Here is a 13,135-nt window from a genome sequence, read left to right as displayed (position 1 = left end):
TCGCACTAAACACAAGAACAGCGAGTTTGCAGGAAAAACAAACCCAAAATTCTAGACCTGTAGTAACTAAAAATGCTATAACTCCCTCAAATCTTAATTAAAAACCGTGAAACCAAAAGAAAATGAAAGCAATCCTTCCTCTCTCAATTCATATGACTTTTGTGCACGTAAAGTATGAAATTTCTTCTAATAAATGTGCAAGATCCCAGATTTAACTGTAGTAGGCTACCCCTATGTAACTCTCAGTTTAAACTCCTTCCTCACCAATTCAATAGTAAGGCATTATGTCAAACAGTTTGTTAAATGCTTCTAGAGTAGCTTTTTTGCAAGAGAAAGCTCGGTGTTTGTTGAGTTCAGACCAATTATGATTTGATACTCAAAATAGAAAATGAACAACACTATATTGAACGCTAAATACATATACTATTCTAGCTGCTTACTCAATATTAATTCTAAACACCAAGAAATTTTCAGTTAGCAGAATCAAAAATGGATGATTACATTTAATGAACAAGAGAAGTTTGAACAACAAATTTGGATATTCCATACATACTCCAGAAATATTATCATCTCTCTGGCATAGTCTGCTCAGATGGCTACTCACAGCAGTATGTTTAATGACAAACTCCAATCTCCCCTGCTCCACTAATAATGTTGTATACAAAACTCCCACATATCATAGTGTCACTATTGTTCACAGGGGACTCATGCCAGCTCTCAGAAGAAACATTGCTAGGAATAGCTGATATACTCAGTGCTACTTACTCAGAAACTTAATAGATCAGTTTAGAAGCAAAGAATTTTACATGGTAGCCAGCAGCTTACCTAGTCGTATCTGTCCTGGAATGAAAAAGGGAAACTCCATTCTGCAAGAGATAGCTCACCTGTATGTGAAGACCGCACTGCCCAACCTATATTTTTGGAGATAAATGCTCAAAACGCCTCTCAAACCATGCTTCTCCTAATCACTACATTCAAAACTACGACGAAATAAAATTATCCTCCCTTTAGGGACTCCCATACAGTCACGACATGTACACAAATATATAATGTTGTGTTCACATCCATGGTGACACCCCACTCTTAACCTCAAAGCTTTAAAAGAGTTTCACTCTGTTTGCAACAACAATAAGCTCAGCTCCAAAAAAACCTTCACCGTAGTAATACAACCTTGCCGTCCTCAGTGCATCCATTTGCAAGGTCCAACCCAGTAGTGAGCTTCTGTTTTACTTTTTTGCTTCAAAGAGTTCCACAGCTATTTCAATAGTTGCGGCCAAGTTTGGTTTGCATTGACTGGATTGCAAACCACCACTTCCTCTATTTTCCATGCGCTCTTGTATTCCTTTGTTACTGCAACTAGAAACCAAAGAGCAAAAGCCCTATGAAGTTCGCATTTTACCTATCTCTAAGACGGATCTGTCATTTGGAAACAACACTCTAAATTTGGAATGACTAACGAATGGTAGCCTCCAGGTGACTGGTGTCAAAAATAGTCACACGGATCTTATTCCTCTATCAGCGCATTTCTAAACATGACATTCCAAATGTTTTCCACGTCTCCTCATTCATGGCAACACCAAAATAATAAAACTAAAGAACCAAATATAGTCCACTCCAAGAATATTTGAGTTTATTTTCAAAACTTAAAAGCATAGGCCAAAATCTTCTTTTTCTCTAACTGGAATCAACCCTTAATCAATTCGCATTTTGTTCCACCACTTTTAGTTATAATCATTGCCAATGAAATGTGCACAAGCTTTCTCAAAGGGATTAACTCGAACCGCCTCAGATTCAATTGACACATGACAATAACCTTATGCATAAGGATTTACGCCCAAGATTTACAAATTTCTAATATTTTGAAATTTAATCAAATCTTATTTTTCAAAGTAGCCATCCGAAAACCGAACTGGTGAACCAAGCTACCCTTCTTTATTATTCATAAAACCTCACAGGCCTAGTAGTCTATGGGAAACTCAGTCAAGAGTATCCTAGCTAAGGACTTGATTAAAAATTTGTGATTTTTGTTTCAGTTTTTTGTGTGTATCAGCTTGCTGTTAATCAAGCTTGCTTCAATATGTAATGACTACTCAGTTTGAAACTTTAATATAATGATTGTATGACATTTTAAATTGTTTACTTAATATTCAATACTAATGTTTGCAGTAAACTCTATCACTATTCTTGTTCTGAAAACTCAATGTCATTATATTTTCAGATTTTCTATAACATATTAGATTATATAAAAAAGTCTGTCCACAGTACTAAAGTAACCCCGTCTTTGTACAACCTTGCCTATATTCCAACCGATTTATTTTAATCCAACAGATTACGCTGAAAATCACGCAGTATCTTACTCAACAAGATGTCTAAATTAAATATGAAGATAAATCATTACAACCTTATTTTTTAAACAGATATGAAATAGCTTTGATACTACATGTTGGTCTTCAAATTATGATTACACAAATTTACCCCAACTAAGAACTCCACCGTGAATCTACTATGAACTCCATCGTGAATCTGCCTTCAAAGATGAATTAGGTTCCTTCTAATCCATTGAGAAATATTAACAGTTTCCATCCTCAAGTATCCAAAATTGAAAGTCAAGGGTTCCCAAAATTCTCCAAGAGAAGACAATAACCAAGCATCTTGAGAATGAGCCTCCCAGTGTCTTTTATAGCATATTCTTATGACTCTTTGTTTTCCCTTTGCATGTCTCTTCATATTCCTTTTCTTTGTCCCTTTATTTCCCCCCTTCCAAATTAAAATGACTTCATTAATTTTCACAAAGCTGCATTAAAGTCATTTTAAATTTAATATTTTATTAAATTATTAAATTATGTTGTCAATAATTTTGACAACTCAAAACTTAATTAATTAATTGACTTAATGTCCCAAAAAGGGGACATTACATGGTTGGTTACTTCTTCAAAAGAGTTTACCAGCCAATATAAGAGAGGGCTTAAATATACTTCTTATGTTACAAGCCAGCAAGACAAAACAGTGCTACCTTTCAGCATTGCAAAACAGCTAGAATCTTTTGGTAGAAGACCACATATAATGTGACAAACTTTAGGTGAGACCTCTACAGCTGAAGGTGCTCTATCAGAGATATTTGAATGGTCAAGGATCATGTTTAAAAATAAGGAAAACTTATGGCTTCTCAAAATTAATTTTCTTCAGAGAAAAAAAACCGCATCCACTTCTCAGGGAGGTTACTATTCCTTAAAGCTAAAAAGATCAACTTATTTTGCATCAATCAGAAGACTGTGGTAGGTCTGCATGTTGAGTCTTTGCAGGTTTGTCCGAAAGCAGAGGTCCCTGCTTGATGTTCAAAAATTGTCCATTGAGAAACTTTTCTGCCATGAATGATGCAATGGTTTCAAAAATCCATTTCAACCACAACAAGGATTCTTTAGAGAACAAGGAAAGGATCTCAGCATTTCAAAAGGGAATTTGCTGACCGTAAATGATCCGATCAGTATATCAATTCAGTCTCAAGTATAAATCAGGAAAAGAAAGCAAACATGAATGACTATCTTAGCAGGAACTAAAGACATACAAAGTATTCTGTTATTGCAATCCAAATGCATTCAACACTAATAAAAACCATACTTAAAAAACAAGATCATTCAGTACGTGATTACAGAAAAGATATAAATAAGCCAGAGTAGAAAAGTACAGATGAAGCACCTCCAACAGCTATGCTAATAGGATCATCATGTCCCCCTCCAAATGTTTCTAAAGAACTTGCAAAAGCAATGTCTCCATCGTATGCTTCTCCAAGTCCTTCACTACAGCCAAAATAAACATGACAGCAAACATAAATGTGGAAGCCTTTTGAAGTAAATAATAGGTTGAAGGGACTGACCATCAAGCATTTTATTCAGGTATTTTTGTTAAAAGAAAAACGCAAAATTTACAACCCCCTATAAAAGGAAACGCAGCTAAAATAGTTCTGCTTTTCTACATTTCAGTGTGCATAGGAGCATTATTTAACTAGAATACATATATTTAGAGAATTCTATGTAAAAATCACCAAGAGATATCAATTTGTAGGTGTATATTTAATTGAGAAAATATCTAATAAAGATAAACACGTACATCATATCCTCGAGATATTATCATTTAGATATTAATATATGTGAATAGCAATATTTATTAAGCCTTTTTCATACACACAGAAGTGATTACTTCACAATGATAATATTGAATTTTAAGAAAAACAATTTAGAGGAAAAATTGAGAAATTTTTGACTGATAAGAATTCATAAATATACGATAGACATAAATGCTCTTTTGCACGAGTACTTTGTTTTGTTCACCACTATATGTTTTTGGTCCATGTAAGCATGTTATTATGTGATATGAATATCAGGATTTAACTGTGTGATTTTTGAGTCAAACTCATTGACCCATGTTTCATGAGTAGTGATTCAACATGAATCCATCTCTCATGAGAATAAATGGAACACTTAGCACTCATTGGATCTAGGTGATGCTCACAGGGGCGAAGCACCAGGACTTCCCCGGAGGTCACCCATCCCAATACTATTTGACTCAAAAATCACACAGTTAAATCCTGATATTCATATCACAATTTGACTTGCTGTGGAAATTATCTCCTACTTATCGTGTTATTATGTTTTCTTAGCATGTATGTGATATTTGAATTTTAAGTTGGCACAATATCAAAATTGGCATAAAGCAGTAGCAACATTGATATAAAGCAGTAGCCAAGATAGCTGATCTACTTATATAGACTCTTCAACACTGCCATTGATACAAGTGAAAATTGTCTGGGAACAATAGGATCCTATGCCGTCGAGTCATACTATTCAGCAGAGAACTGGCAAACCTCCATGCACCACACATGGGCAGCTTTTGGGAAACTTTACAGTGTTTTCAGATGAGTAACATTGAAGTGGCATCAGAGATGGAAACAGTTCAAACACCTGTAAATACCAGCACTCTCAGTATGCTGAGTCCTGACAGATACTGCAGTAGGAAGCAAACTATAGGAAGACTTTTAAAGACAATTCATTAAGACAACTTGGTTATACTCTCTTCAGCAATTCAGTCTGAAGGTGACATTAACTATAGAATGTTTCTTCCAGATCTCCTGATGGCCTTATGTACAGAAGCACTATCACATTAACTTAAATTCCACTTAACCAAATGAAAATGTTTTGCTACCAGCTTTGTCTTTGTACTAACCACCATAATATTCAGGAGAACAGGATTTTAAAACTTCACATTCCATGGAAAGTAAGCACTAAGGAATACTTCATTTTCATAGTTTGCTTCATCATGGTAGCTTGGGAAGTAACAATGTGCACTCAAAGATATTGGGAACTAAACTGTTTGTCTTATGCCAATATTTCAAATAGAGATGCTTGTTCCTGTTGATTAGATTGGTTGCGATCTTTAGCCACTAGGTGTCAGGCATTGCAAGGTCTTCCAGACCTATGCATCAATCGCATTAGCTGTCTGCTCAATGTTTTCCAAGTTAGGAATCAAGCATCTCAAAGCTTCTGCTAGTGCCAACACATATCAAAAGACTAGTTGGGAAATGTTCTCTCAAAAAGCTACTATCCTTACCAGACACAGTCAACATTGTTCAAATATTTCAATGTATGGAATGAAAGAATTGCAATGAATATATAGACCTTTATAAGAGCTTAAATCTGTAGCAGAAGTCTTCTAAAACTATATATTAAAAAAAAAGTTTAAACAGCATCCAAAACACCTTGTCACTTTGAAAAACAGCCAACCCTCAATACTTATACAAAATTGGAGGGAGGAGTTGCCCAACTAAAGGCTTTAAATAGAGTTTCTAATATGAACAACCAGGACCATCTATGATATACCACTATTTCTTAGAGACAATACATGAACTGTAGATTTATACATTCTAAGACACATGCTCTGGCTGATCAGTCTCATAAATATGTGCTGAAGAAGTTCCAACACATGTCATTATCTCTTTATCAGCATCCAGATGACACTTTTCCATGAGTTTGCTCAGATCTTCAATTTCTGCCTGTGTAAGAAAACTTCAATATCTTTCAATGTAATAAGCAGCTTTAACTTCATCTTTGTAAACCAGCAGCATCCCATCATGCATCAGCTTCATGAATCTGGGCTTTGTAGTCTCCAAGCAAAGAGAAACCTGTGACATGATGTAAAAATGTGTGAGTTTAAGATTAAACTCAGTAGGGGCCCTTCTCACATTTTGAAATATCTCCTTGTTCCTTTCCTTCCAAAGAAACCATAGCACTTCACCAGTAAGAGCAAACCAAAATCTATTAAGAGATGAGTCAAAAGATCTCACATAACCAGCCAAGATTTCGCACCAAGAAAAACCATTGTTCTTATTCCAATCAATAGGATATCCAAAAAAAATGGCCCAAACTTTAGAAGCAAAAATACATTCAAAGAAAACATGTTCAAAGCTCTCGGGTTTATTACACAAATTGCAAATCACAGGCCCAACTTTAATGGAAGACAAAACTGACCCTATAGCAAGCTTCTTAAGCAACAACAACCATCTAAAATGAATAACCTTAGGCTCACATGGACCCTTCCAAAAGTAATCAAAGAAAAAATGCTAATTTGAGAAAGGACAGTTAAGACCCCAACAATTAACTATACGCTGTAACACAGATTGATCTTTTTTAAACATATCATAAATCTGCTTAATAGAGGTATTACCAATACTAGTACCATCATTCCATTTTGTATTTCTGATAAAAGAATTGCTGTCCATAAACTTCCCACCTTTCTCCTTGCATAAAGCTTTGTTCAGAAGAGTATATGTCTTCCTTTGAGAGTTTGGAATATCAAACTTCCTAGAAATCTCATCCCATGACCCAATCATGTCATTAACCATCAAATCACTGATAAGAGAGATACCTTTCTCATTCCATTTTTTAGCTGAACAACTCTGGGTAAGAGCAAGAGGCTTATTATTCAAATACAATCCCCACCAGATTGACCTGTCAGTAACAATGTAGTTAGGAGGACCCCTAGTGGCATTCCTACAAGATATAAGCTCCCTCACTTGTGTCCATGCAGACCACAGAGAGGAGAATACTTTAGATCCAAACACTTTCATCTTAAAATCTCCCATAATAATATCCCAAAAAGGAATGTTATCCCACTGTTTAACTTTTTTAATAACTGACCTTTCCACATTATTTATCACCAGAACTTTCCAAGGTTCATTTCCCCAAAATGCTTTGAAGATCCACTTGGTTGCAAGAGCAATACCTTGAATTGTAATATCCTTAATCCCCAGACCCCCCAATTGTTTGTGCAGACAGCACCAATCCCACTTAACACAATGTCTCTTTTTGGACCCCAAGCCATCCGACCATAAGAAATCTCTGAGCATTTTTTCAAGCATCCCAAACTGAGTCTTAGTAAACAACTAGGCTGAAGCAAAAAAAAATATGATGAGAAGAACCACCTGAACCCTCCCTACCAATGAAAGGGAGTGAGTCTGCCATCTCATATGTTTACCATTAATCTTATTACACATCCACTCCCACATGTCTACAAATGAAGGATCCAGGGAGAAAGGAATACCCAGATACCTAGTAATAGTTTTAGGTCCAGTCCAGTTCCACCCCAAGTTAGATAACCAAATAGGAGGAGCTTCCTTCCAACCCATAACAAAAGAGTTGTGGGGGGGCACTTTGGCTCCAAAGAGAGCAGAAAAAGCTAAGTCTATGAAAGGCCATAGACAAATTATCTTCAGAGAGATGCAAAAAAAGAGCAGTGTCATCTACAAATTGAGCATTGATCAATTCATCTTTATTAGGGAGGGTGATGCCCTTAACAAGATGCCCTAAAGAAGCATCCCTCAGAATATAGAACAGAGCATCAGTAGCAATCACAAATAAGGAGGGTGCAATAGGGCAACCTTGCCTAATAGATCTCTGAAGAGTAATAGATTTCGAAAATTCTCCATTAATCTCAATAACTGTAGAAGCATCTTTAAACAGAATTTCAATCCATTTGCAAAAGTCGTATGGAAAGCCAAAAGCTTTCAACATACCAAGAACAAAAGGCCACTCCACCCTGTCATAAGCCTTCTCAAAATCAAGAAGTATCATAGCCAAATCCTGCCTACTATCCTTAGCCCAATTCATAGCTTTCCAACTGGTGATAAGATTTTCCAAAATATATCTACCTTTGATAAAACCTGTTTGAGTGACTGAAACAATGTTCTTAGTAATGTCTACAATCCTTCTAGCCAACAACTTAGCAATAATTTTATATGACAAATTGAGTAGGGTGATGGGTCTCCAATTCTTGACTAAGGATCTATCTCCTTTTTTAGGAAGTAGTTTAATGATTCCTCTATTCACATTGCTTATTCTTCCCCAATCCAATCTAGATTATCCTTATAAAATTCAATAGGCAATCCATCCATACCTGGAGATTTGTCATTAGCCATAGCCTTGATAGCCTCTTGAATCTCTTCTAGAGAAATTTTTCTACTCAACTTATCACTTTCACTACCAGAAACCTTCTTAGGGATCATCTTCAGACATTCACTCAATTGCTCATGCTGATCATGGTCAAATTCCGAGGAGAACAATTCAGAGTAGAAACTGTAAAAAGCTTCCTTAATAGCCTTTGGGTCATTAGTTTTACCATCTTCAATCTGAATATTCTCAATCTTTTTTGCCTTGTGTTTAGCCCTAATAATGTTGAAATAATATTTAGACCCTATATCACCATCTCTAAGCCAATTCATTCTTGCCCTAATCCCTTGCCCTTGGATCTTGTATCTATGAAGAAAGCCAAGTTTATGCTTGATGGAAATCAAATTATTTAACAGCACTGGGTCATCTGGACAATTTTGAAGATCAAATTCAGCCTTCGTAAGATTGCATTGAAGATCATTCTCTTCTTCATTTTTATTTTTGGCAACTTTTTTTCCAATAATCTGATAAATCTTTTTCCAATATTCTACTAAATGGCACAACTGCTTAACAGGCCTAATAGACTGGTTACAAAATTTGGATAAAAAAGTCACCATTCTAATAGCCTCTTTATTATCAGGATCTTTTAGCAAAGATGTATTTAACTTAAAACTCTTAATTTTGCTGCTATCTTTCTTAACATTATCAACCTTGTTAATCAACATCTTTGCAGAAATAGGAGAATGATCTGAGATTGCAGCAGGAGACACGGTAATAGGAGAATGGCCCTCTTCAGATTGGAATAAAAAAAAAGAAGAATCACAATAAATTCTGTTCAATCTACAATAAACTCTATTCTGCCCCTCTTGATTATTGCACCAAGTGAACCAGATGTCATTAAAGTTTTCCCTATTATTTTCCAATGGATCAAACAAATTAAAACATCTTCTAAGCTTACACTAAAAAAAATGCTCATTACCTTTCCATTGATGCTTCAGTCCTCCTTGTTTATCACAACCGGCTTCTATCATGTTAAAATCACCAACAAATATCCAGGATGCTTTCGGCAAGTTAGAAGAACACCACTCCCATAACATAATTCTATCCTTATAATCATTTGGGGCATAAATATTACATATCCCAATAATATCCTCCCCAACTTTAAGAGTCACCCAAAGTGCCCTTTGACATCTTGAGCATCCATGTTGTAATATGGAATCAGCCCACTTGGGTCCAACTAACAATGCCACTTCCCCTTTGCCTTTCTCATGTTCAAAATGAAACCGTAGAGCTTTATCCCATAAAAATTTATTAATACAAGATGCTTGAAAACTGACAACTTTAATTTCTTGCAAACAAACAATGTCTTTATCTTTTAACTTATTGCACCATTTCCTAACAATATATTTCCTATCAGTCATTTCCAGACCTCTAACATTCCAACTATGAATGTTTAACATCATGAAGGGGGTTGTAAAGAAGGAGTCTTAGGAACCTTATTGAATCTATTGAAACAGTTCGGGATGACATTCTTGCCACCAGAACTCCCTGAAATCGACTGCTTCTCATATGTTTTCCTTTTCTTTTTCACAACCTCAGTAAACTACCCCCTTGTCTCTACATCCAGAGTTTTTTGGATCACAAGTGAGGGAGGACATATCTCTTTAGGAATACCACCCCTATTATTAATATCCTTTGCCTTCTCATTAATGGATCTAAGAGCAAGCTGCTGAGCATTCAATCTGGTGGGGATCTCATCAATCCTAACCTCAGCCACCTTTGCTATTAAAACAATTCGGACCATGGGATTAGTCTCACCAGGAATCTGTCTGGCTTGACCAGCCAGAATCACCTCAAACTCTTAATCATATAAAGGATTATCTAAAGTGACAAACCCACCACATTCCAAGGAATTGGCTTCAGAAGGGCTTTTGGTCGGCATGGACTGATTAGACATACCACCATCCAACTTTCCTTTTGGAGTAGATGGTATACCATCCTTATCCAAAACTTCAACCACATTAACCTTCTCTAGAATTGTTTCCTTGGTATTATCAACTTTCACCTTGGCTTTTTCAAAATGCAGATTATAGGTCAGACAATTCTTCTTAATGTGACCATTAAACTTACAATGAAAACATGCATGTAAATTACCCAACAGAGAAACTTCCCAAGAAAAACTTTCTCCCTCTAGATTTAAGGAAATAATATCAGGAAAAATCACATCTAGCTCCAGAGCCACAAGAACACGCACATTTAAATGTTGAAGAGTAACCCTAGACTCTTCTATTTGCAAAACCGACCCGAGGGGTTTCAAAATATGGGATACAAAAGGCCAAAATTTGGCATGAAGATTTTTAATTTCCACCCAATTCGGCGTGGATTTTTTAATAACGTCATCAAAGTTACCATTAGCAACCCAAGGATAAGCTCTGAATAAAGAATGACCAACATTCCAAAAACCCTTCTTTAATATTCTTTCCTGCATATTATGGGTTTTTAAAAAAATAACGAAAAGCCCTTTTTGAATCATTCTGTAGAAATTAACATGTAAACCAATTTTTTTCCCCACACAACATTTAACCAGTCATCAAGAAATTTATGAGAAGGCAAAGCATTAGCATCTAAACAAACAAAGAATATGGCAATGTTTCTTAACCTACTTTGCTCTACTCTAACAGCTTTAACCATATCATCATTGGGAGACAAAGTTAGGGTTTTCAAACCATCAGAAGGGCTCCTACCATCTCCTTGTTCATGTTCCTGCGCAACTCTGCCATCTTTATCTGCATCTCATCTATCTCCATGGGTTGCAGTCCTCCCATCTCCATTTTGAGCACTCACCAACTTGAATCCTTTCAAACCTACTCTCAAAGCAAGCTGTTTCAGGGCAAATTGGCACCGAAGTCTCCGTAAGGATTGCCTTATACGAAGGCTTCTCACACTTGTTTTCAGAACCACCATTATCCATGATATCAACACAAACACCATCCTTTCCATCATTATCAGATATCTCTGGTTTATCATTACTTGAACCATTATCATCCCTCAATTTTTCATCATCTTCACCCACAGGATCACCCAGCGGCTCACTTGCCGCGGCCACATCATTTCCTTCCATCAGCCCTTGTCACAAACATAAGCCAACGTTGGGGCCGAACGACCAACTCAAATTGGCACAAAAAAAACCAAGCAAAATCCACACAAAATCCAAGCCAGGGCACACAGGGAAGAAAAAAAATGGGTTAAAGCACACCAAAGCACAATAAAACATGAAAAACCACAAAAGCAAGAAAAAATGGACACGACAGCAAACACATGCAATGGGGCGGGCTAGCAATGTCGCACAAGCCAGAAGTACGGAGTTGCAAACCACCCAAGCATTACATTTAGTCAATAAAATTCCAGTCCTCTAAAACTATAAGTTTAAAATAAAGTAATAAATAAAACACCTAAAAGACCATTAATAGAAGATTCTACAAAGCTAGCTAAAAATAGCAAACTAAAAATAATGAAATAGTTCTAATACCCTCCCTTAATGGTCATTCTATCAAGTTTCAACTACCCTATAGAAGGAAATTTGCAGGTCTTCTAGTCACAAATGCATAGAAGGTTACCCCCTTCTAATCATGAATGCACAAAACACTTTGCAAAATGAACCTACTGCTGAAGCCCTGCTTGATTCTACAAAACTTCAAGAAATGACCAAGATAACAAAAATATGGGAACCTAATGTTCTCAAACAAAATTGTCCCTCCCTATAGGCAGAGACACCAAGAAAAACTTCTCAAACTTAAAAAAAGAGTTTGAGGAGAAAAACTTTTCCCTTGTGCAAACCCTTGCCCTAGCAACTCTGGGTGCAATCTAGAACAGTTGCAAGAAACCATGATTTTGTAGAAAAAAATCCAAACCCTTAAATTGGGGTCTACAAAGCATCATTTTTTTGGAAGAAAAAGTAGAAACCTTAAAACGAAAAATGCCTAAAATATACTTTGTGAAAAAATTTAGAAAACCCTCTAAACAAGAACCCATGATTTTTGAGAAAATAAATGGTGCAAAACCTAGACATCAAAACAAATAAATTTTTCTTTTAAAGATATTATAAATAATAAAACCTTACAATATTTTTCTCAAGGAAATTTGTAAAACGCCAGAATAATATTTTTGGTGGGAAAAAATTATAAAATCCCAACAAACAAGACCCCACAAAAACGAGCAATTTCACAATTATAGAACCCAAAAACAATCTTTATGGAGAAAAGTCAGAAAAAATGGACACAAAATCCAACATGCAGAACAAAATTCAAAAATCCACTTTTGAGAAAAACCCTTTTATAAAACAATTTTTATGGGAAAAATTGCATAAGCCCGTAATAACGTTTTAAGGAGAAAAATAATAGAACACTCCCAGAAAAGTTTTGGAAAATATTATCAAAATCCAAATATAATTTTTAAACAATTACTAAAAACACTAACTTTTTAGGGGACAAAAATATAAACCCACCAATTTTTTTAAGGGGGAAAAATTATTAAAAAGCTGAAACCAAAGAATTCACCTAAAGTGTGAAAACCCTATTTTGGGCAAATAGAAGCAAACCCTTCAAATAAAAATAACAAATCCAAAAAACATTAGTTGTGGGTATCGAAAAATCCTCCATTGTATGCTTGGAAATAAGAACTATCACATTGCATGCCAA

The 13,135-nt window shown here is 35.6% G+C and overlaps 1 protein-coding gene across 4 annotated transcripts in view; it reads right to left on the bottom strand.

The window, feature by feature from the left end:
• The window catches only part of LOC149553579 (ADP-ribosylation factor GTPase-activating protein AGD3-like), a 150,281-nt gene that overhangs the window by 121,675 nt on the left and 15,471 nt on the right, over positions 1–13,135 (bottom strand). For 2 of the 4 annotated variants that reach the window (XM_089788979.1, XM_089788982.1), the window contains one exon: positions 3,697–3,797. The exons of 1 other annotated variant lie outside the window; for it this stretch is intronic. In XM_089788979.1, the coding sequence (XP_089645105.1) occupies positions 3,697–3,797 (101 nt within the window). The remainder of the gene's footprint in view (positions 1–3,696; positions 3,798–13,135) is intronic. One more of the 4 variants, XM_089788980.1, reaches the window with a different exon arrangement.

This window comes from Cupressus sempervirens, chromosome 6 (genome assembly GCF_028749045.1).
Source record: "Cupressus sempervirens isolate cs-2001-9-10 chromosome 6, ASM2874904v1, whole genome shotgun sequence".
Classification (NCBI taxonomy): domain Eukaryota; kingdom Viridiplantae; phylum Streptophyta; class Pinopsida; order Cupressales; family Cupressaceae; genus Cupressus; species Cupressus sempervirens.
Note: the sequence above shows the minus strand (reverse complement) of the source record. Positions and strands in the feature narration are given on the sequence as shown.